Source organism: Elgaria multicarinata, chromosome 4 (genome assembly GCF_023053635.1).
Source record: "Elgaria multicarinata webbii isolate HBS135686 ecotype San Diego chromosome 4, rElgMul1.1.pri, whole genome shotgun sequence".
NCBI lineage: Eukaryota > Metazoa > Chordata > Lepidosauria > Squamata > Anguidae > Elgaria > Elgaria multicarinata.
In genome coordinates this window covers 37,691,630-37,717,850 of record NC_086174.1, presented here as the reverse complement: position 1 = coordinate 37,717,850, position 26,221 = coordinate 37,691,630, and the positions used below count along the sequence as shown (strand labels likewise).

Genomic DNA, 26,221 nt, shown 5'->3' with positions numbered 1-26,221 from the left:
TATGGCAAATCCGGGAGTGGGAGGTGAAATCTGGATTTTTTTTCAAAGAGCAGCTCTAATGGGAATTAACAAAAATGCTTATTACTCCATCATTTTTTAAGATAAAGACATGAAACTTGGCACAATGGTAGCTCTTAGGAATGGCTTTAGTCATACCAAATTTGAAACAGATCCGTTCATCCATTAATTTTTAAGGATTTTTTTTAAAAAATTGATGTTTTAAAATTATTATTTTTAAAATCGTCATTTTTAAAGTTAAAGAGATGAAACTTTGTACTATGATAGGATTTAGGTAGAGCTTTAGCCACACCAAATTTGAAACAGATCTGTTCATCCATTGATTTTTTAGGAATTTTTTAAAAATTGAGGTTTTAAAATTATTATTTTTTAAATCGTCATTTTTAAAAATAAAGAGATGAAACTTTGTACCATGATAGGATTTAGGTAGAGCTTTAGCCACACCAAATTTGAAACAGATCTGGGGCAGTAGCAAACCCTGTTAACAACAACAGCAGCTTGCAATGAGTGAAGATACAGTCATAAAAGATATTTGAGGGAAGGGGAGAATGTAACACACAGCGTATAGCAAAAGCTTCAAACTACAGCAAAACCTACAAAAGTAGGAGTGAGTGAAGTTAATTTCAGATACATTGAATCTCTCACTTGTTCTTTATTTCAGTGATTTTAACATTAAGATGTTATGTAGAACAGATTTGTCTTAAATGTGTGCTGTAAAATCAGACTTGTGACCAAGGCTATGTTCAGGTGGGCATGCCCCCTTGGTACTGGACACGCCCCCTTGGGGGCGACCATGTTGTCCTCCTTTTTGGTTTCCAAAATATGGTCACCCTAGGTTCAGTGATGTATGAAATATGGGGTTGGATCCAATTGGGGCCTTGCATATAAGCCTGGCAGGCCCTAGTTCGCACATGCCCAACACTGGTCCGCATACAGCCCCTACTGCACACAGCTGTGATGTCGCACTACTGGGGAGAAGCCCTGAAATGAGTGAAACACTCATTTCTTTTAAGAGTGTGACCTGCCCTTTCCAGAAACGCGCATTTTGCTTGTTTCGGGGCTTGCCCCTGGAAGTGCTACATGGTGGCCATGCACGAACCAGGGCTGTGTGGATGGGTGAGTGTGTGGACCAGAGCTGGCAGGGCTGGGGTGCTTGAGCAAGGCCCCAATTGGATCCAACCCATGAACTCTCAGGCCTGTTCCTATAAGCTGATGTAAAGATGCTGCTACGCCCCTCCCACTTGCTACTGTAAGACACCTGGACAATGTTGCTGCAGAAATATGATTCCATTCTCTCCAATCCCAAATCCAGTACAATTTTTGAGTAAAGAATAAAGAAAGAGCTAAACAAGATGAAAGACGAAAGAAAGAAAGAAAGAAAGAAAGAAAGAAAGAAAGAACGGACGGACACTGGAATATATCTTCAAATGAGTTGAGAAAACACTTGCAGAACAGTATAAACCAACTATAAAAGAACGAACTCTTTAAGTATCCACTCCCATCATAAAACAGCTAGAGATATTTACAATGAACTAATGTTGAAATGCAGAGAGCATTTGAAAGCAAGCAGATGTGAATAACAATCATAAGTCCTGTTCAAAACAGCCCAAACACATTAGATTCCTATTGCTTAAGGAGGTTGTCCTCAGCCTTTTCAGACCCATGAGTCGTTTTATGATTAAAAAAAAAGTTTAGTTCAATGCTCTCCTCCTATCTGTTTCTGCCCCCGCCATTTATTCCTCTCTATTTTCTCCACTGAGAATTAAAACAAAACAAAAAATGGGGATGTTATTCCTCACTTTTTGGTATTGTGTGACTCATTTTTGCATCATGATCTGTGAAAGGTTTTGGGTAGAATCATAGAATCATAGAATAGCAGAGTTGGAAGGGGCCTACAAGGCCATCGAGTCCAACCCCCTGCTCAATGCAGGAATCCACCCTAAAGCATCCCTGACAGATGGTTGTCCAGCTGCCTCTTGAATGCCTCTAGTGTGGGAGAGCCCAAAACCTCCCTAGGTAGCTGATTCCACTGTCGCACTGCTCTAACAGTCAGGAAGTTTTTCCTGATGTCCAGCCGGAATCTGGCTTCCTTTAACTTGAGCCCGTTATTCCGTGTCCGGGTATAGTTGCTGCTAAACATTAAAGCAAAATGTATAGTATTGCTGTACAGAGCACAGATACTCTCCTAATGTGTGTACAAGTCTTCTGTCCAAAAAGATGTTGGAGTTATTATTTAAGACACCAGCATTTTACTCCTATCCCTATCTTCCTAGATGTTTGAGACTAGACAACTAAAATGATAGCAGCAATTTTTTAAAATAGTCATTATTTACTCTGTCTCTTTAATGCTATTTTTGCCAGAAGACTTCAAATTGTAGTGATTAGATTTAAAAGCAAACAATCCCTGGAGAATTACAAGCCTGCCATGGAGGGGGCTCAGCCAGGACTAGTTATGCCTGTACACACTTAGGCCAAGCAGGATATAGCACTATGAAAGCACTAAGAAAGCAGTATATAAGAGGCAGGAGCCACACTACTGCTTGATAGCGGTACTGAAGTGCACTGACAACTGTTGGGGCCCATTGACACATACCATATACCGCTTTCACAACGCTTTCATAGTGCTATATCCTGCTTGGTGTGGCTCCTGCCTCTTATATACCACTTTCATAGTGCTATACCCTGCTTGGTGTAGATCTGGCCTTAGTCTACACATACCATCTTCATTTGGCAGATCACACCAGGGTGGCCATGTGTCCTACTTTACAGTGGGCAGTCCTGTATTGGAAGAGAAATCCAGTTCAAGTCTGGTTTAAAGATAAAGAACCATAAGCAGGGAGAGCAGAGTGGGTGAGTGGGATTGACGTTGGCTATCAAAAGCAGACTAAGCAGGCACAGTGGTCACTTGGTCAGTGTGATGATGTATTTCTAAATAACTTATGGTTATTAAATAACCATATTAAATAACTTATGGTTATTAAATGCTGTATGCAATTGTGTCATTCCCTTAGTGCAAATGACATTGCACTAACGGAAGCTAGGTTCTGAATGAAGTGCAAGAGACAAATCCAACTACAGTTTCCTTCATGCAAGCACGACTGTATAGGCGGCTGTGCATTATGTTTGTGCAACCTGTTGTGCAACCCATTGCGCAACAAGGTGTGAAATTGCTTGCACCCATTGTGCAAATGGTTGCACATTCCACTTGTGCAACTGTTGTGTAAAGGGTTGCACAACCTCATGCACAAGTGTAATGGGCAACCACCTGTGCAACGGAAAGGTTCAGCTAGCACTATTTGAGTTTGTGGGATGACACCACTGGATACTGCCCATTATGCTTAAACGTAAATTAGCACATGCAAATTTTATGCAAATCTGTGTCCTGTTTTCAGGAGAGGCTTTTCCTCTTTGGGGGGCAAGGCATATTTGACCAGCCTCAGTCACACCCTGCTACACTTCCTTATTATTTTATGATGTTTATTTGTCAAAGTTCTCCGGGTGGCTTAGAATAACAAACATAAAAATTAATTTGGATATATTTTGGAAATAATTTGGATATATTTTGGATATAATTTGGATATATTCAGTATCTGATATGTCTACAGGCTTCCAGTTAAGTCTTATTCAGCCCAAACTTTTGTTTTGGGTCTGTTGGACAGCACCACATCTAAAAATGAAAAAGACCGTTCGTTACTATCGTTATATCTCCGAAAGTTCTTCACCGATTGCTTTGAAATTTTGACACAGCGTTGCGTTCGAATATGCGAGCGTTGTTATGTAACTATGTTCTCTATGGGGTCAAAGGTTTGTCTTAAAATCGAAGAAATAGGCCTCCTCAAAACCAGTCCTGCTGATCATTGTGACATCACCAACCAGTAGGCCAATCCGCTGCCTCTGCCTCCTCTCCTATTTGCATGTACTCTCGCAATTGGCTGAGTGAATATAGATGTCACACCTGTGACAGTTACACGTTCTGAAGAAAGGTAACTGCCAGGAGTTTCCAGTAACCTCCTCACTGTAAAAACATGCTTTTATATCTCCGAAAGTTCTTCACTAATTGCTTTGAAATTTTGACACAGCATTGCGTTCGAATACGCGAGCGTTGTTATGTAACTATGTTCTCTATGGGGTCAAAGGTTTGTCTTAAAATCGAAGAAATAGGCCTCCTCAAAACCAGTCCTGCTGATCATTGTGACATCACCAACCAGTAGGCCAATCCGCTGCCTCTGCCTCCTCTCCTATTTGCATGTACTCTCGCAATTGGCTGAGTGAATATAGATGTCACACCTGTGACAGTTACACGTTCAGAAGAAAGGTAACTGCCATGAGTTTCCACTAACCTCCTCAACGTAAAAAAATAACCTTTTTTAAAAACCAAACAAACTGCTTTACTTCATCCAAATAATGCCTCGCAGAATATCACACTTAGGTCGTCGTACTCGCGGAGCAGAAGCGCTGCGACGAGAAATTGCAAATCAGACTCAGAAAGAACGGGCTTCACAAATGAGAAAAAAAGAGAAAAAATGGCTCAAATACGTGCAAAGGAATCAACCAAGCAACGTTCAGCCAGACTTGAGGATACACGGTTGCGAGCACGGCAATTGCGTACTACAGCTACAGATCTGCTTTGTTCTCAACATAATGAATGCAAAAGGCTGAGAGGGGCTGAAAGACGTCAACGAGAAACAGCACATCAGCGTCAAACACGACTCCTTGGTAAACAATCACACGATTACAATCGCCTTGCATTCCGGTACAACCCAGCTGATGATTATAGTTTGAGGCGGCATGTTCTCATTGGCACTATGACTGAAGTGTGTCCTTATTGCAAGGCTCTTAAATTTAATGGAGAAACAAAAGGAATGTGTTGTGCTGCTGGAAAAATTAAATTGTCTCAACTTGGAGAACCACCAGAGCCATTACAAACTTTGCTTGCCGGATATACCGCTGAATCAAAGCATTTCCTATCTAACATCAGGAAATACAACTCATGCTTCCAAATGACGTCGTTTGGCGCAGAAATCATCACAGCTCCATTTATGCCAACTTTCAAAGTCAAAGGACAAATTTATCATAAAGCCGGCTCCTTCCTTCCATTTCAAGATAGTCAACATAAATTCCTACAAATGTATTTCATTGGTGATGGCAATGATGAATTGAATGCACACTACGGAATTTATACCGGCATAAAAAGGTCCATTGTTTCAAAACTGCAACAACTACTTCACGAAAAAAACAATTTAGTACATTTGTTCAAAACAGCAATTGACATGATGCCATCTGATACACACAAGATTGTTATTCATGGTGACAAAATGCCTGCTGGAGAACATGTGCGAAGATTCAATGCTCCAACTATAGACGAAGTGGCAATTGTTATAGTCGGAGATCAATCTTGACAGGACCTTTCAAAGGTGAAGATGTCCTCATTCCTCGCATTCCTATGATTCCAACAGATATGCCATTTCAATTTAAGAGATTGCAATTCCCAATTCGATTGGCGTTTGCAATCACCATCAACAAAGCTCAGGGCCAATCTTTAGAATTGTGCGGTTTAGATCTAGACACAGATTGCTTCTCACATGGACAATTATATGTTGCGTGTTCTAGAGTCGGCAAACCAGACAATCTCTATATCTACACAGACAATGGAACAACTAAAAATATTGTATATCCACAAGCATTGTGAAATTAAACATATTAGAAACATCCACTTTGTCTTTTCTTTCTTTTCAATTTAACCAGACTGAGCCACAGCAACGCGTGGCAGGGTACAGCTAGTCTCTTTAATAAAGTTTTTGCCTAACTGTTGGAGGTGTCATACAGTTAATACGTCCTTTATTCATTTATTTTGGAAAAGCCCAATAGTTGCTTCCTTTTGAAAGGAAGTTATCATACAGATAAACTTTGTATTGTAAAGCTCATTAGTGTTTACAGATGTACATGTTTTCTTAAATTACCTACCTGCTTCTTGAAATGTAACACATGGTCAGCATTAATGGATTTTTATTCACTACTAAAAGACTGATACTACAATACTGGAAAGATAAAAGCTCACTGGCTATAATGCAAAGGATTGAAGACCTAATAACACTAGCAACATTTGAAAGAGTGGTATAGGCACCACTCACGAATGGGCTTATATTTGGATAATTGGTCTGCTTTTACTGAAGTTTGTGTAATTTACTCCTTTTTCCTTTCTTTTCTTTTAGAATGTTGTAATTTCATTTCATCAAAGCTGGAAGACTCTGTTGTTCCAGCTAGCATTTGGCGAGAATAATTTTTCAGCTAGAAAAAAATCTGCTCTATAGAGGGAGCTTATTTGTTTAGTTTAAAATGTTCTTGAATTGTGTGGGTTGTAGATTATTTTTTTCATTTTGATTTTGAATATGTCTTATCGTTTGTATGCTGTTTGAGTTCTGTAGAAGCTTTATAATGACACCCACTAAACAATTGTCACAACAACAGCAGATGAGGGGGCTCAACCTGTTTGTGGACTGTACCAGATCAAGCTGCTGATGAGGGCCCCCGTGATCAGATGCTCCTGTAGACTGGGGTGGGCAGAAAGTAGTTCTCCAGATGTTTTGGACTTGAACTCCCAGAATTCCTGACACTGGGGCAGGCAGGGAGCGGCTTGTGGTGAAGTCCTAAACATCTGGAGATCTCCCTTCTTCCTACTCTGCTGTAGACAACAATATGCCCTGTCCATAGAAAATCAACTGTGCAAGAGAAGGGTTCTAATCTAGTCCCCACTCTCACAGCTAATTTTCTGAGTTTTTAATCAATGTTCTAATGGCCTAGTTCAGACAACACGCTAAACCCTGCTGCTTAACCACAAAATGGTTCCTTTAACCATTTTGTGGTTAAGCAGCAGGGTTTAGCTTGTTGTCTGAACCAGGCCTTTGTAAGTTTCAGCAAAACAAAACAAAAAAAATGCAAGTGTAACTGCATACTTTAAAGGCCTGTTTGAAATATTACAACATTCTAAAGAAGAGTGGTGGTGGAAATTACACATAAACTTTAGCAAAGGCAGACCAAATAACCAAATATAAGCCTATTAAAAAATGGCGCCTATATACCACTCTTTCAAATGTTGCTAGTGTTGTTAGGTCTTCTACCCATTGCATTATAGGTGGTGAGTTTTTATCTTTCCAATGTTGTAGTATCAGTCTTTTAGCAGTCAAGAGGGTGCGAAAAATCCATTTATGCTGACCATGTGTTATATTCCAAGAAGCAGGAAGATAATTTAAGAGAACATGTACATCAGTTAATATTAAGGAGCTGTCCAATGCAAAATGTATCCATCTGATGACTTCCTCCCAAAATGAGGCAACTATTGGGCACTTCTAGAACATATAAAATAAAAGAAGCATTAATTGTACAGGGCATTATGTTGTCTACAGAAACATTTGGTCATTCAAGACCCCATCTTAGTTCAAAGTGGTATAGTCCAGAAACAGGCTTACCTCTCCTGTTGTTTGTGAGAACTACACCTAAATGTTGTGCGAGGAATGTGGGGGAAAGTATTATAAAAGCACATGCACATTTTTAAGTAGTAGATTTTACTTACAATTAATAAAATACTTCCAACAATAAAACACATCAGAGGGTTGTAGTTGTTTTGTTTTAACAAAGGTGGAAAATAGTGCAGTGATAGGTCTTTTTAGCTATCTGTATGTGATGTTATATATTCACACAGATATTTTTCTTGGCCTGCGATTGCTCCGTTTCCATCTGGCGGAATGAGATGTACTCCGAATGTATTTTCAAGGGAGCATCCTCACTCTAATTTAATCAAGAGCAAGCTGGGAACTCGTGCCAGATGTCCGGTGATGAGTTAAGAATTGTATCGGGGGTGGAAAAAACTGGAAAGAGAAGAAAGTAAGCAAACATTTGGCTACATTCCTTTTCATTTTATTTTTAAGTTCTCCTGCATAGAATAGCAGAACTAAATTTAGAAAGTTCTATTTGAGATGTTTCAGGACAATGAAGTGTTTAATAAAGGCATTGCGACAGCCAGTTTCTGCTGCTTGAGGTTTGTAAACTAAATGTGCTAGGTATTGTATTAAGGTGCAGGGATATGCTGAAGATATTATCAAAGGCATTTAGTAGTAACTATATCATTGTTCTTGTTATCAAATTATAGTGCCGTAAACATAATCCCAGATCGTCACCGAAGCTTGACTGTAGAAGGCTTTTCCACTGAGTTCAATATCAAAAACCCTATCCTCATTTATTTGTCAATTTTTAAAAAGCCCACACCAGGTCTCTCACCTTAATTTCCAAATACCCAGGAGCACGTAGCTTATGCCAGTGCAATTTCTAGTGCTAGATATAGGAGCGGAAATGGAAACATGTTTAATATATAGAATTTGGCTACTGCTTTTCTTTTCTGTAATTTTGTTAATCTTGATTTGATTGTATCCAAATGGTTAATTTGTATTGGGTTAGATCCAGACTTAGTCATACTTTGAGTAGACCCACTGAAATCAAAGAAACTTAATTTAATCATGACTAATTTAAATCCCATCATTATAATGGATGTGCTGTAATCATAACAAGTATGGAAACCCCCAGTATGTTTTAATAAATATTTTTCTTATCATTTTATTGTATGCCATCTTAATTCTTTGAAAGGAGGGGTGTATTGTAGAGCTGGGGAAAGTGCAGAAAATGGAAACTGAAATGACAAAGGGGCTGGAGCATCTCCCCTATGAGGGGAGGTTACAACAGCTGGGATTGTTTAGCTTGGAAAAAAGGAGGCGAAGGGGAGACCTGATAGAGGTGTACAAAATTATGTATGGTGTGGAGAATGTGGATAGGGCGACCGTTTTCTCCCTCTCTGAAAATACTAGAACCGGGGGTCATCCAATGAACCTGGTTGGTGGGAGATTCAGGATAGATAAAAGAAAGGACTTCTTCACACAGTGCATAGTTAAATTATAAAGCTAACTACCATAAGATGTAGTGATGGCCACCAATTTGGATAGCTTTAAAAGGGGGTTGGATAAATTCCTGGAGGAAGAGGAGGAGGAGGAGGCTATGAATGGCTACTAGTCATAATGGCTATGTGCTACCTCCAGTATCAGAAGCAGTAAGCCTATAAACACCAGCTGCTGGGGAACATGGGTGGGAGAGTGCTCTTGCGCCTGTGGCCTACTTGTAGGTTCCTGGTTGACAGCTGGCTGGCCACTGTGTGAACAGACTGCAGGACTAGATGGACCCTTGACCTGATCCAGAATGGCTCTTATGTTCTTAAGTGTTTGTTTGTTTGTTTGTTTTTAAAATAAAACACGCAAAGCCAGTGCACAACATTTTCTTTTCCCCACTTCCTTCTCCTTGTGAGTTTATTTAGAATTTAAATTTTATATCATAAGATGGTTGGTAAGGCTTGGTTGACTTTTATTCTATATATTTAAAAACATCGTACAGCATTTTAATTTTTGCAGGGATTAAAAAAAAGAATCATCAAAAAATAATCTCCAATGTGGATGGCTACAACTGAAACAATTTGCTTGTCAAACATTTGATTTACAGGTATTTTAAATTGCAAAATATTGGAAACAAAACCAGCTCAATATGTTAGATGAGTATTGTAAGCTTATAAATACAATGACCGCAAATTTAGTTTATTTTCATTCCAAAATAAAACAGATAGGTGCTGTTATCTGTTTTATTTTGGAATAGAGAGCGAGTGTGAAAACGTATGGATGGTTTTGGTATAATTTTATATTTTTACCTCTGACATTAATAGAATTATGTGTAATGTACTGTGTGGATTTATGGTGTTGAATGTGTTTTTCTTTGTATGTATTTTTGAAGAGACATTTAATCAATAATATCTATTTTTTAGAAGTTTGACATGGAAACGTTTTGGCAGGAACACTGAAGATCTCAACTTGGATGTAAATCGCTAAGCTTTTTTTTTTTTAAAAAAAAAGTACATACAGCTTTGTTTTGTTCACCAGCCAAGAACACAGCTAATTTAATTTTATAAATATACATTACATCACAATGCCTTATCTAAATCCAGAAATTTTCTGATTTTTCTACACTAACAACATTACTTTAAAACAGTCTATCAATCTCGCAGTGTTTATACTTCACATTAAACTTGTATTAAATGATCATGTGGGACTGAGTTTGCAAACAACAGCACTTGTGAAGGCAAAACATGGCCAGGTGACATTTGGCCCTCCAGATGCTTTAGGCCCATATCTCCCATCAGGCCTAACCAGCATAGCTAATGGAGAGGACTCATGGGAGTTGTAGGCCAAACATCTGGAATGCCACATGTTGCCCATTCATGAGCTAGGTGGAAGTGATTTTCAGCAGAAAACGGGGCTCCGGTCTGGAGCCATAGGGTGTTTTGGTTTAGGGTTCCATGGCTTTTTCTCCAAAAAAAGAAAAAAGTGGCCAGGTTAAACACACCCATTTAAATGTGTGTTCCTAATACAGCTGCTCTTCTATAATTCCTCACAATTGCTTGGGGAAGGCTTTCAAAAAAGTGAGATGAGATACAAACCAAAACACGCATGACATTGCATCTCAAACCACTTTTAGAGCTCTCATTTTTTCAGTGCTTTTGCAGTGTTATACCTGTAGCTACAGATACTAGCTAATAGACTATACCCACTTGCCTTGCTATTTTCCCCTCCCTCCCAGAATCTAGCCTCACTATTTTTCTTTCCCCCCCCCCTACCTCTTTAGTTTACAACTGACTAGCCAGGCCCCCATGGCAGCCATTACATGACTAGCCCAATCTCTGTCAGAGCCATTTTATGTTGGTCTCCACTGCAGTTTCTCTCAAATTCCCAAATTTGCCTACAGGTCAAAAACAGTTAGGGACCCCTGGCTTTAGGTAACAAGGAATTAATATTTGTGTGGCAGGACTAAGATCTTCACTTAGTTCTGGTATGGAAGTAAGCTACATCTCAATTATTTGGTAGCATTGTGGCTTGATTTCAAACTGAAGCCCTCAAAGTGGCTCACCAAATTAATAACAAGCAATGATATTATACGCCACACATTTAAAATAAAACCAGCCCAGCAGGAGCAGGCGTTTGCTGCTTTCTTCACATCTTCCTCTGTCCTGGATTTCTTCCCATGGGGAATTAAGTGGTAGATAAATGAGTTCTGCAACAAAATGTTCCAGTGTGGCGTGCTCAGGGTCCCAGCCAGCCAGCCATGCCCTCTTATAGAAAACTCCATTCCATTCCACCATCTCCTTTGATTTTCTGCCCCCTCCCCAACAGACATTCTGTGTACTGTGAACACTGAGCATGTTTAGTCCTCAATGAGTTGTTTTTGAGGGGAACTCAACACCCTTGGGTTTTTTCTAAATCTTTTTTGTACTTCTGGATACCTTGGGGTTTCCTTTAGCCTGATGATACCCCCCACACACACACACACTTGTGTGTGTTGGGTCCCATTTTGGCTACTTAAGGATAGGCACTCAAAGAGTGTGTTCACTAGCATGTGATGGCTTGATGTGTGTGGTGGTGGTGGGGCAGGGACAGCATACTCGTTTACACTTTTCTGTGAGAAGGGAAGGAGTGCTTAGCTCACATCCTGTTTGGGACATAGCCCTATGGGACAAGCACCCTATTCCACGTCTTCTCCTGTACATGATCAGGGGAAAGCAGATCATGAAATCATATTGTGCTTGTCATCAAACAGTACTGGAGTTAAACTCCCACATGCCCCAACCTCTCCAAAAGGAGAACAATGAGAACCATGTGTCTAGATCAAATTGTGCAAAGGAACAAAAGCAGGGCTGGAGTGTAGCACACATTATTTGATCTAATCCTGGAAGCAACCCAGCAGTTTCTCCATAATTTTTGTCACTAACATGTCTGGTTAGACAGAATCATTTGCTATGAGGCAGGCAAGGGAAATGTAAGAAACCTGCTTGCTGAAGATACCTGGTGATCTTTGAGATTTAGCAGATTTCCCCCCCAACATCTAGTTTTGTGATAGTATTTCTTTAATGGCTATTCAAATGGGGTGTCCACGTCATTCATTTACGACAAAAAGGGAGGAGGAAAGGGTGCTACCTAAGAGTGACCAACCAAGAAACACAAAGGGGAGAACCGCACAAAAATTACCACAAATATTCAAATAAAATTTATGAGAATGGGCACGTGCTGAAATAATTTCTGCAATAGTAGTATTCTGTGAATTATGAACCAACGTAGTGACATTTGGCATCCATGCAATTTGTGATTGAGTTTAGTGTTCTTTTTAAATGTGGTACGATTTTGCAAGGTTTTGTTTCTGACATCACACTCACGGTCAGCGTGCTTCGGCGCCATCTTGAACTTCTAATGTTTTTGGACTGGAATCAATGCATAACACAATTTACACAGTAAAAGCAGATTGGTTAGATTGGTTCCTTGGGCAGCTGAAAGAACACATTCCTAAAGAATTCTTTTGACAGTAACTTAAAAAAACAATCCTATATTTTTGCATTTCCTTCTCTTTTTGCTACCTTTCCTTATCCTTTAGAGCAGGGCTGGGGATGTTGTTTCAGCTGAATTCAATTCTGGAGACCCTTTTAGGGACCATTTTCTAGTGGTAGGCAGGGCCAAAGGCAAAGGAGGTGTCACCAAAAATACCAAAAAACAAACAAACAAAAACTCCACACTCCACAGGTTGTAGTTCTTACTGCCAGGAAACTAAGCCTTTGTAGAAGCTTTGACCTTTTAGAATTGGGGGTGGGTGGGTAAAAGCTGGGAAACAACCAAATAATCGGTGGTTGGGAGAAGGGGAGCAGGGCCTTCTGGGGAACTGTGGAGGGCTGTCTTGGGATGCAAGGCGGGCTGGATTTAGCCCCCGGGGCTGAGGTTCTCCAACTCTGCTTTAGAGTTCATTTCTAGCTGGCCCCAAGTCATTAGATGGCACAATTCTACACTCATTTTGACAGAAAAAAAATCCTACAGTTCCCAGCGTTCCCAGCATGCATAGGGTCACATCCTAAATAAGAGCATGAATGGTAATACCATAACAGTAGCATGAGACAGGATAATCATAAACTCAAAGACTAAGGGCCTGTTCAGGCAACACACTAAGCCATGGGTAGGCCGCTAACCCTTTTACAGCGTGTTTAAACCGTGGTTATGTAGCCATCATGGTTAGGAATGGTTCACACGACACGCTAAGCCATAATGTTTAGCTCAAAATACTTAACCACCGTGGCTAAGTGTGTTGTCTGAACAGGGTGTAAGTTTCTCTTTCTGAATGTCCCAGGGAGAGACTAATTAAAATGCTTTATTTTTCAGCTTGGTGGGAAAATAATAAGCTAAATGCTTTTGGCATCCACGCAACAAGAATGGAGTTAAGCACAATTTGACATTCCTGAGAGCAATGTATAATCAACTTTAAAGGGTGAATAGAACTTGGAAACATTCATTTCTCTTTTAAGGAAGTTTTGAAATTCCAAAATGTTAACTTCAGTAAAATTGTCTCTGTTTAACCATTTGAACAGATTTCAATATTTTGACCTTTCTTTCAAAGAAAGACAGAAAAACCAAGCTTAAGATTTATTATAACGTTTTTATTAGCAAACTTTCATTGGAAAGTTCTGGGTGTGCTAAGAGAACAGGCACATGGGCTTCAGAGTTTGGCATATGACACTCAACGGAATTGCACTTGGTTGTTATGGTTCGGTTACAATACTGTGGATTTTCAGGGCAAGACTCATAACCAGCCTCTATTGCTATATTTTTTTCTATACATTTCCACTCATTCTGGTGAGCCTTCACACCTGGAGTAGTTTGCAGTAAGTCCTGGACCCCCTCCGTTTCTGCATGCCTGTTTTGCTTTGACGCAGAAATCACGTTTTCGTTTCCATTTACTTCAGTGATCCTAGCATCCCATTTGTCTCTGTAGTTATTACAGAGTCCCTTTTGATTATTAGACATGCTTTTCTCCATTTCACAACAAGATCTCGGGAGCAAACCAGCACTTTTGGAGATAAATGGAGAAGAACTTGCCTCCTTTGGAAGAGTTCTTAAGTTCTCCTCGGTATTGGGAAGACTGCGGGATTGAAGATGTTGCACTGAGTGGAGAAAGATGTTTCTGGGGAGTGAATTCTGAACTGGGGGTCTTTTGAATTTGCCTTGTAGACAGTTACAGTGAAGAACATGCTGGACAGTGTTAACATAACCGTCAGCAGAATGATGCACGGCATTTATGGGAACTAGAGAACTCTGGATGTGTATGTTTCCAGATGACGGAGAGCAGTGATAGCATAAAGTTTCATTTAACTGCTGGCATGAGCGGGGGCTCCATTTCATGGTCAAAGGTTTGTATGCATCTGAACAAGCACACTGTTGGTTTTGACACAACAGCTGGCAAGCAGTATCCTGCTCACCAGAAGACGTCACAGGTTCACTTTTACCGTTTATGTTCAGTTCGTTGTTATATGTTGACTGAGGAAGAACAAGTGCATTGGCGAGTCTACCATTGAAGAGTTCAGAGCAGATGTGTGTTTCTTCATAGGTTCTCTTCTCTGTTGCCGTGCAATTGTTGGTATGGCATGCTAAAGGCTCTAGCTCATAATGCTCATGCTCATGCTCCATGTCTGTTTTTTGACCTCTAGCGTCTAACTGATATTTACCGACAGTGTGAGTTTTGGTTTGCTCCCCATCTCTTCGGTTTCCTGACAACGCTTGTGAAAAGGCGCTGCACTGCAGTCGTTTCGGCAGAGGAATCTGACCAAAGGTACCTTGAGGCCCGAGGCAACGGCACATGCACTGGAAGAAAAAGGTTGCAAACGCCCAACTAATGCACATTATAAGCATCATGAAGGTGCCGAGCTGAGTGTATGCTAAAACCGTGGAAGGCATCATCATTGCACCAGCTACAAATGTGGTCAGTGCAGCCATAGCAATGGCTGAACCCATGCGGCTGAGGGAGAAGATGACTTTTCCTTCTCGGTCGGGATCAGGAGCCAAGCGGTAAGCAACTCCATAATGGACAGCAAAGTCTACCGATAAGCCAACAGCGACAGAAATGGTGACAGACTCCAATACGTTGAGCTCCCAACCCAGAAGAACCAAGGATCCCACAGTGACAAAAATGGTTCCTGCTATTGAGACTATTGCATAAAGGCTTATTATAATATTCCAAGTGGTGAGCAACATTATGCTGAATGCCACAGCAACTGAAAGACCCATGGCAATCAAAGTACCATCAGAGAGACTGTCCTGGAGATCATAGAACTCTAGATTACTTACAAACCAACCACTGCTCAGGCCCTCAGGAGCAGTACTCAGTTCATCCGAAATCCAGGTATCCACCTCTCTGTAGAACTGATGCATCTTTTCATAGGCCAAGGTGAAGAGGTAGGTGCTTTGGAACTCCAGTACCACTGCTCTGATGGTATCATTTATGTCAAAACGGGGCCCGGGGGTCTTGCTGTCTAAATGGTACCCTGTGCTTCTTTCAAGCTCCATGATGGCCCTCTTGATACACAACTCAAAAACCTCCTGTTTGTAGGGAAAGCTCCAGTGGCTGCAGCATGGGTAGAGAGCTGGCTCATCACAATCCTGATTTTCCATCCACTGCTTAAATGTCTCAATAAAGCAGCTTGTGAAGTCTTGCTCTTCTGTTTGATAAAAAAAGGTTTGATTCCTCAGCCGCTGGCAAAACTTCAAAATCCAGAGCTGTGAATCTGGGCTGGCAATATTGAATGCGCTGTCGAGTTTCAGCTTTCCTTTACTCTTAGGATTTAAGGGGTCCCCGCTATCCTCGGGAGAGACTCCCCAGATAATAGTTATGGGCATATGAAGCTCCTCCCCGTGATGGACACGTTCAAACATAAACAGCTTTTTGAACTCAGCATCGTAGCGTTCAAAAGGATGAGAAGACCTGAAGACTTGAAACTCCGAGAGCTCCAGCGATGGTAGCTTCATCTTTGGATTCACACACACTATGTACGCGCCCCCGACCGTTAAGGCTAGGAACCAGACTAACCAAATGTACCGAAACTTGATAACAATGCATGGCAATACTTTTTCAAAAAATATCCTAGATGCTTCCGAACCTGCAAAAACAACCTTCCGGAACGTTTGGCACAGCACTGTCCAGCAGCTCTTGTTACTGTAGCCTCTTGCCTGAGGCTTTCTGAAGCAACTAAATATATTGAGCAGATATCGTTCATGTAGCACGACAACTGCAGGTAACCACGTTACCATTAGGACATAATTCACCAATATGGCAGTGCCAGCATAAACCCCAAAACATCGGATTGCAGTAATATTGCTGACGTAATTGGCATAGAAGGCAGCAGCGGTGGTAAAGCTGGTGACAAACATGGAAAGGGCAGCATGTTGCAAGGTGATGCTCACCGTCTCTGAAGTTGCAGCGTGAGACTTGTCACATTTTGTGTAGTTCCACACGTCGCACAAGACAAAAGCATCGTCTGCTCCAATACCAACGAGAATAATCAGTGCAGTGAGGTTCATAAAGGGGAAAAATTCAAAATTAAATACTACCCGATAAAGGAAGTAGGAAACAATCAAGGAACTAATTATTGCAAACATGGTCATCAGTGTGATAAACATGGACTTGGTATAGACGCACATGACTACAAGAACAATCACGATGGCTATAGCAGGATACACGGTATCCATTAGCAGATAATCTTGGAACAAGCTATGCTTGATTCCAAACTCAATCCCTGTGATGGTGGTTATTCCATCAGAAGAGTTCCAGTTCTCAAAGTTATCCAAGTAGATATTCATCATGCTTTCCCCCTTTTCGGTGGGTGAAAAGAGCATGCTGTACTTTAAAGTTGGTAAGGCATAGTCCAAGGTCTTTGGGCTTAGAAAATCTTTATCCACTAGGTAGTGGAGGATCTGGTAAACAGCATTGTACTTTGTACATTTACGAGGCACATTTGTACACTTGAGTTGGTCCTTCCTTCTGGCTGCCATATCCCAGCAATCTGGTCCCAGGGTCCCATTATAGTAGTATTTGGCACATGTACGGAGCAGCTTCAGCGTGTGAGAAACATCTCTCTCGACAATTTTTTGACAGGATGATCTGTTGTTTAAAATGGCAATATAATTGCCGAGGGTCCAGCTGGGACAGCATGAAGCAGCCGTGGTCCTCTGGCAGAGATCACCGAACTGAGAATGGGATCGTATCTGTGGAAAAGAAGACATAACAGAATTATGACACAAAGCAGATATGCACAGCCGGATGGCCACTTGAACAGTTTCTCTGCCCAGGAAGACAACCAAACCAATCTTCCTACGACCCCTACAACTTATGACTGTGTGTTTCCCCTGAGAAGCGTTTGAGTGATTTGGTACCAGCACTGTATATCCTTAACTTGGCACACTTTGAACTCTGACCTTCCCCCAAACACATTTAGGAAAGGAAAGGAACCTCTTGTGCAAGCACTGAGTCATTACTAACTCTTGGAGGGACGCCAGCTTTCGCTGACGTTTTCTTGGCAGGCATTATAGTGGGGTGGTTTGCCGTTGCCTTCCCCGGCCGTTATTACCTTTCCCCCAGCTAACTGGGTTCTCATTTTACCGACCTCGGGAGGATGGAAGGCTGAGTCGGCCCGAGCTGGCTGCCTGAAACCAGCTTCCGCTGGGATTGAACTCAGGCCGTGGGGAGAGTTTCAGCTGCAGAAACTGCTGCTTTACCGCTCTGCGCCACACGAGGCTCTCTAAACACATTTAAAGCAAGAGTAATTTCAATTAAGGAATTGGTGCTTTACAGGCCTGCAAATGTTTTGCAAAGGGTATGAGCTAATGAGGTGTGATTTTAAGGTTAACTTTGGAGACTAAGGGCAGGTTCACACATCGCGATAAGCCACCTTGAGAACGAACTACCACAGGTTGTTATTTGATTGCTGACCCAGGATTGTGCGGATGGATGATCAGCCTCTCCAAGGCTTGTTGTGGCTTGTTTCCAACTTACTCCTCCTGCCCGCTCCCTGCATGTAGGGGGGAGCGCTTTGTGGGACAACTCCTCTATACTCCTGCTGCAATGAGTTTCTCCCCCTCCCTTTCTTGTCTTGCAAAGCGCCTGTATTGACATACATATGCCATATCTTTAGAGGGCAGGAGAGGGACTGACTTTTGAAGGATGAGGTGACTAAGAGGGTTTTATTTTCTTTCTGTAGCACTTTGAAAAAGCCTCCTCAGCTGCTCATCTTAGCCTGTTCTTTTTCCTTGCACTGCAATGCATGTGTGCATGATTGGCCTACTTATAGGTTAGTATGCGTGCCCCCGATTCGGGACCTTTTAAGGGTGGACTACACCCTGGGAGTGGTCCCCCACCTAGTTGTCAAACTAGAAGCAGCTTCACCAATAAGGAGGGAGAAGGGGAACTACGTTTTAGGCACCCAGAAAAAACGGGTGCGAGGGACTAGATACAGGATATCCTCATCTGCAACCCTGTATGTTTGCTAAATGCAACATACGGCTCCAGTTGGGGCAAGTTGGGATTCTTTAATAACCTGCTGTTGCGCAACTGTGCAACAGTGATAAACCAAAGAGATTTGTTTTAATAATAATAATAATAATAATAATAACAACAACAACAACAACAACAACAACAACAGGGGGACATTGCTGCACATTCTCTGGGCATGGGAAGTGCAAAATGATTTTCCCTAGCCTTGTCTTTGTGCTAAAACAGAGCTGGGAATTTCTTTTTTTTTTTTTTAAAAAAAAGGGCTCCAACTGCAATTGCAATCAAAGATTGGGGACTTGGCGGCTGACAAGATGGGTTCTGCTGCCCAGTCCTCTGGGATGCCAGGCAGAGTTGGCTGGAGGACTGAGAGGGAAATGGCCGGGAAACAAGCTATGCGCCGTGGGTGATGCACCTGATTGTCTGTCAGGCGCACCAACCATGTACTGTGGGTTGTTCATAAAACAACCTACAGTGTGTAACTTGTCACCCATCGTGGGTTAAAGTGTTGTGCGAGCACACCCATACTGTGTCCTAGAAGAGTGGGAAGACTGTAACACTCACCCATCCTCCCCTACCATTTCCTAATTTCTCAAAACATTCAGAGGTCAGACTGCAATGCTGACTCCCAGCAGTGGCACAGTCTGTGTCAATCCACCTATAAAGATCTGGAGATCTTGGTAGCAGTAGGGGCACGGCTCTATCTGGAGGGCCAGGGTAGCCATTTATTAGGCCTGTAAAGCTTTAGAATGAAAATGTTTTAAATGTACAGCTGGGCTCACAAGTCGAATTTCCTATTTGGAATGCATAACAAAGGGCCAATTCCTGAATACACTTATGTACTTTCTCAATATTATCATAGGATTAGTCTTACTGAGCTAGTTACACACATACTTAAGCATTTGAAAACCAGGCACATTTCAGACGTCCAAGTGCTCTGGTTTTGAGTCATACTGAAACGGCTTTGGCTTATTATGAACAATCCCTTTTATAGCACTGACAAAAAAAAAAAAACCTCACACACCAGGATTTAAGAATTCTCCTGATCGTTATGAAAGATTTAATACGGCCTTAATTTTGTCAAACAATTTCAGAACAAGAATGACCTGGCATTCCCCGGGGGGGGGGGGGGGGACTCACAGGATAATTCACATTTGATTGTTTCCAGATAAAAACACTCACACAGGCAAACTCAGGAAAAAATGAACAACCTAATAAATAAAAGGAAGCCCTAGAATGGCATCTCTTTATTTTTCATGGCACATGTCCAGATTTATCAAGGAGGATACAATATGCAAGCCCTTTGGGTCAGGCAGGCGAGCTGGAAGGAAAAGGCCATTGTCTACTTCACTTATTCAAGTTCAAGTTGAAATGCTGAGCTTTATTTGCTATTCTTCAGCACATGGCAGGCCATGCTCATTTGCTGCTAAAGCAACCGTCACTAAAGATAAAGACGAATTGGCTGCTAGAACTTGGAAGGAGAGCCTTTGCCTGGAACTTACCAAAATACCTCTTAAAAACATGGTTTTAGGAATATTGCTAGCACAACATTCAAGAGTTGGGTCTGTTTTTTGTTTTTGTTTGTTTTGCTTGATCAAAAGTTGTTGCTTGGCACATGATAGGTGAGATGTATGCTTAGGATATTTTCCACTTCTAAAGAAAACATTGTGCTTGATACTATCTTCTCAGTGGTTTTCAAATTTCTTACCCTGTTCCACATGGATTTGTCTGGCAATGGAACCCTCGGCACTGCAGGTGTAACTAGGGCACGCAGTGGATGATGGGTACCAGCTAAGCCTGTTATCCTATATGGCAGGGGCAGACCACCAGAATGGAATGAGGGCCAAATTACCTCCCACCCAGCCCTCCACAGGCCAAATAACATCAGGGGTGGGTGGGTCTTCTCCCATGGAAAAGGATCGCATGCTGTGAAACTGCTTTTCCTGACCTGTGCCTGCTCCCATTGGGGGCGGGAGGACCCAGGGAAGGTGAAGGACAAGTGTGCTGGACAAGGGCACAGCCACCAGTCCCAAATCCCCTTGTTATCTCTGATCTGTGATCGGAGATAACAAGGGGATTCCCATACGTGCCACTCCCTCTTCACTGGATCTATCACACATAGGCGATAAGAAGGTGATCTGCCATTACCCTCCCTGGTAATGACAGATCACCGTCTTTCATGGGGGACTTATCTACCGTTATTATCAAGGAGCCTCAAAGTCTGGAAGCTGCTATACATGGATGCAAATACTCGCAACACGATTTCACCTGGATTGGATGCTCACTTATATGAAAACCACCCAAGAGAGGTTAAGAACTTAGGAGAACCATGCTGGGTCAGACCAAGGGTTCAACTAGTCCAACATTCTGTTCACACAGTAGCCAACCAGCTGTCTGTGGGAAACCCACAAACAGGACATGAGTACAATAGCATCCTCCTGCCAATGTTCCCCAGCAACTGGTATGCATAGGCGTACTGGAGGTAGCATATAGCCATCAGTGCTAGTAGACATTGATAGCCTTTGCATCCAGGAATTTATCCAACCCCCTTTTAAAGCCATCCAGATTGTTGGCCATCACTACATCTTGTAGTAGTGAGTTCCATAATTTAACTATGCACTATGTGAAGAAGTACTTCCTTTTATTTGTCCTGGATCTCTCATCAATCAGCTTCATGGGATGAACCCAGGTTCTAGTATTTTGAGAGAGGGAGAAAAATATCTTTCTATCCACTTTCTCCATACCATGCATAATTTTATACACCTCTATCATGTCTCTCCTTCGCCTCCTTTTTTTCCAACCTAAACAATCCTAGTTGTTGTAACCTTCCCTCATAGGGGAGATGCTCCAGTCCCTTAATCATTTTAGTTGCCCTACCCCCCCTTCTATGTTAATATTGCCCTTGTGATTTTTCTTTTCTTCAGGAGACTTTTCATGTGTGTGCGGGGGGAGTTGCCATATATCACAAAAGGACTGTGAACTCTTGGGAGTCCTGGCCTCCTCCTAACCTAACACGCAAGCCTATGACAAACCATAATCTCCCACAGTTTTGCCATCCCGTCCTTATATACATGGGAAACAATGGAATCAAATTCAGAGCAAATTTCAGCCCATCCTCCTCATCTTAGGTATACTCATTCTGCAGAAGTCAAGGAGTCAACTATCTACAGGTTTCCTCCCAAGGACTTGAGTTTAGGATTGAAGCTTAAGAGCCTGGTGGTCCATCTTTACTTTGAAGGAAGAACCCTTGAGTTCAGTGGGAGCTACTTCCAAGAAGTAGGAGTGCTTCCAGACGTGGCTTTTACTGTGAAATTGCTCTGCCTCATTCACGGAATCCTAACACTGCACCGCCAAACTTTGCGATCTTAATGCTGTGCATTAGGATCTCAGTGCTAGCATTAGAGTCCGATCCAGTGCAGAGTTCCAGGCGTGCCTGAGTCACCCCACCCTGAGACACAAGAAAAGACTCCCAGCTCCGGGGACAAGCCGGTGAAGTCCCCCTTTGGGTTCTAGTATTATGAGAGAGGGAGAAAAAGTACAGCAGGTTTTCCAGATCCATTAAAATTTGGAAGCCTGTGGTTGATTTGGAAAAGTTTTAAATATTAGCTGTGTACAAAACAGGGGCCAGACCACTCTGCATATGGCATTATCATTAAGATTATGGTGGGGTGGGGGGAGTGCCATGTGTGGAGCAGTTACAGGATATAATCCTAAATACAAGTAAACCAGATGGCTAACGCTCATGCAGCATGCCCAAGACAATTTGTGTTTGAATGGTACACAGCTGGAAATACACACACACACATATATATATACTGTTATGGGCATGCTAGGAATTTATAATCAAGGCTTCCATTAAAACACATAATGGCACAGAAAGGCTAAGGGAAAGTGGCTAAACCTTAAATTAGTCCTTAAGCTTAACTTTTAAAACACCAAAGCAGTTGGATTTGTTTCCACTGGAGTTAATGACACTGACTTCAGTACAAAAAGGAGTCAGTCCTCTAAAAAAGCATGAACTGGAAAGCGATATGGACAGCAGCCAACAAGAAAGACTTTAATAAAGATTAAAGAGATCAATTCCTCATTACTTTGCAAAGCAGCATCAGTTCAACGATCCAGAGGTTTGCAATAGGGCAGAACTGTTTTCTAAACACCACACTCGAAAACACCACGTATTTCCACATGGCTTGAACAGTATAGCCAAGGAATTGAAAAATGATTAAAACAATAATAAGCTATTCATATTACACCACTCACACCATTAGCCCTTTTAGGACTGCAAATGTTTCTAACTGGAAGCCATCTGTATTAATATATTGCTGCTTCCAACATGATTTGGATCATGTCAGAAATAACAACAACAACAACACCACATGAACTAGAAGTAAAATGTTTGCTCCAAGTTAGATACTGGCCTGATCTCTAATTGTATGATATTAAGATTTCTAATGTCTTTTAATATTTCAGAACCTTTTATTTAGCTTACCCACCAAACTGTAGCTTCCTATAAAGTTCCTGGAAGCAAACCTTATATACAGAAGCCCAGGCAACAAAACTCTGACTGCCACTTCTATTAGACCCTAATTGCTAAAAACATTTTATTTCAACTTATACCTAGCCTGATCCCTGGAGCCTGAGATGGCTTGCACAACCTTTACAACAATTAAAGAAGTATTATGAGCCTCTGTCCTGAGAAGACGAAGAAATCAATTTCCTGCACATTCATTTCTACATCCATATCCCAAAGGGGCTCTACAGATTCTCACTAAACTGAACAACTGGGTTCGCACAACACACTAAACCACACTCAGTGGTTGTTGTTGAACCATGGGTTGTTTGTGAACTGTGGGTTAGCATGTTGCCTGAACCCAGAACATTTTCCATTTTCCACAGTGTGGCATGCAATATGGCTAAAAAAATTTTGAACAAGCCACCTTGAGAACCTATGGTTTGCTGTTGGGTTATTCAGGGTGGTTAACAAGCCACCCTGTGGAAAATGGTCTGGATTCAGACAAAACGTTAACCCATGGTTCAACAAACAACCCATACTCAACCACTGAATGTGGGTTAATGTGTTGTGTGAACCACCCCACTATGTGTCCCCCTGCACATTTTTCAGCTTGCATGTCTTCTTGCACTGTTGGGGCATAGGACTCTTATAAGCTATAAAAATGTAGCCTCCTGTTTTGTCTCATCAAACCTGCCAACTCCCTGCTGTGCAGCTGTATGAGATTCCCAAACTGCGGGGCTCCAGCACCTTTCAAAGAATACCGATCACTGTGCTTCTAGAGACTAACAAGCTCACATATCATCATAGACCTGCAATATGAACATATGCTCTTCACTTCAGTATAGACCTTGCGTTAATTAAGGTCCATTAGTTAAAACCAGACTTCAGTCTCAACTGTATGCATTGTTTTAACTTCTAACACATGCAAGAGGAACTCATGAGGTCCCTAAGGCTGTCTGTTACTTTTTACATTTTGTTTCCTTAGGGGAATAAAAAAAAAAGGCCCTAACTATTCTGGAGATGGAAAACATTCTCTCCTGATCAGAGCAGCCAGGACCAAAGTGTCTTCTTTCATCCCCTTGTGCTCTGAAGAGGAAGCAAACTTTGCTTTCTCAGAACACCATGGTCTGGATTGAATTATATCTATTGGGGGTGGGGGTGTATTTAAACAAGTTACTGTATATGTGTCTGAGTTCCCAACTGCCAACCTATTTCCTTCAGGTGACACAGACCTACATAACTGCTTCAGAATCACACACAACATAATGTTGACAAACTGCTTTATGGGATTTTTTAAACACACACACACACACACACACACACACGCAAGTGAAATAACACTTTCCAGCCTAGTTTTGGAAGAGGAGATGACAAAAAAGCCAACAAAGGGAAAAAGCAGAGTTTTGTTCTAAAACATTGTACTAAATCCTACGCCTCCCCTCCCCCAAAAAACAAATTTGTCAGAACAGGAAATGGTGGAGAAAAGAAACAGATGGCACTGTTAAGATTCAGAAGGCTTCAGGAAAAAATCTCGGGCAGATAAATGCCTTATCACTGAATAAGGCAAAGTCAATTTTGCTTTAACGGTGGCTTGATAATAGCTTACACTGCAACTAGAAAGCTGTTTAGTAGTTAGCACAGAATGTATATTGTCACATTTAGTTAGATATCTTTACTTACCCTCAAATTATCCACACTACACATTGATTTTATGCCAAGTAAATTCCACAAGTTCTCTCCATCTGCTGATGTGAATACCACTCGCGAATAGCGGTCACCTGAAAATAAGATTGACATACCATGAAAGTTTCTGACATCACAGGCCTTCAGAGCTAACATAACTGTCAGTACGACAGAAAATATCAGAGGGTGTTTACCTTGAGCCACTTATTATCTCTCAGCTTAATCTACCTCACAAGGATGCTATGAGGATAAAATGGAGAACCATGCACACCATTCTGGCTAAAAGAGTCTTTCTAAAACATCTTCTGTACTTTAATAAGATTCAGAAACTCATTGCCAAGAAAAAGAATATATTAAAACAATTCAATAGCAGCTCAGTTTATTGTGTTATTTTTATTCGGTTCTTTTCAGAAACTCCGAGTAACCATTTTATAATAACAAAAGTTATATAGGGTCAAGTGTATTATTTTAGAATGTTAATATACACACATTCAATATTACTATAATCTTTATCCTGGTGCCAAAGGGAACCATATGCTATTGAGAGTGGCTGGGCTGTCCTGAGCGGGGGAAGATTTACGTATCTTAGCAGCTGGAGGAAGAGGTCTGCAAAACAGGGGCGAGGAAACTCTTTCAGCCCGAGGGCCAACCAATTGTAAGGAGGCCCTCAGGGGCTGCATTCCAGTGGTGGGTGGGGCTAAAGGAAAAGGGGCGTGGCCAAAAGAAAAAGGGCTGGTGCTAATATACAAAAAATACCAGCCTATTTTAGCTTGAAGCTCTTACTGCCAGTAACTAACTAAGCCTTAGTGAAGCAGGTCAACCTCTTAGAAAGGGGGAGGGGGGAGAATTGCACAAAAAGCTGGGAAGCCGTGAAATGATTGGTGGTTGGGGGAAAGGAGGTGGGGCTTTCTGGGGAATCCCAGAGAGCTAGACTGGGACCTCAGGTGAGCTGGATTTGACCCCTGGGCCTGAGGTTCCCCCCCTGCACTCCCCCCCATCCCTATTTCTACAGAAGTACAAGAATGACAAAGAATCTTAGGACAATGGTACCCAGTTTATCCCCCCATGGCTATAACAGTCCTGCATCATTTGAGAAAAGAAAGCACTCAGCTACCCAATTATCTCCAGCAGTGAGATGCAATGTCATTTCTTCCCACGTCACACACTTCCCAAAGCTACAGCTGGCAAGAAAGTGGAAGTCTTGTAGGGGCCAATCCACACCAAGCAGGATATAACACTTTAAAAACGGGATGAAAACGTTATATGTAATGTGTCCTGGGGCTGAACAGTTGTCATAACCATTATAAACCGTTATAAGCAGTAGTGTAGATCCTGCCCAGCAGGGAAAAAAATTGGTGGGGAAAAGATACAATTCTGTATTTTTGTCCCCACTTGTGGGCACTGCAACAACAACCCACAGACATGCTAAATTGTGCAATACTATGGTGGTAATCCAAATGCAGTAGGTCTACAATGGTCATCGTCCTTTACTTTTCCCAAACGGGAAAGAACGATTCCTAGGAAATGGAAATGCTTGACAGAAAGCAGCAACTGCAAATAAAATATTAATTA

General features: G+C 41.7%; 1 protein-coding gene across 2 annotated transcripts in view; it reads right to left on the bottom strand.

The window, feature by feature from the left end:
• Positions 1-13,488: 13,488 nt before the first annotated feature.
• Positions 13,489-26,221, bottom strand: part of DISP1 (dispatched RND transporter family member 1) — a 92,800-nt gene continuing 80,067 nt past the window's right edge. For both annotated transcript variants that reach the window (XM_063124107.1, XM_063124108.1), the window contains exons 7-8: positions 24,647-24,744; positions 13,489-17,171 (exon numbers count right to left, since the gene is read on the bottom strand). In XM_063124107.1, the coding sequence (XP_062980177.1) occupies positions 13,563-17,171; positions 24,647-24,744 (3,707 nt within the window). In that variant the 3' untranslated portion in view covers positions 13,489-13,562. The remainder of the gene's footprint in view (positions 17,172-24,646; positions 24,745-26,221) is intronic.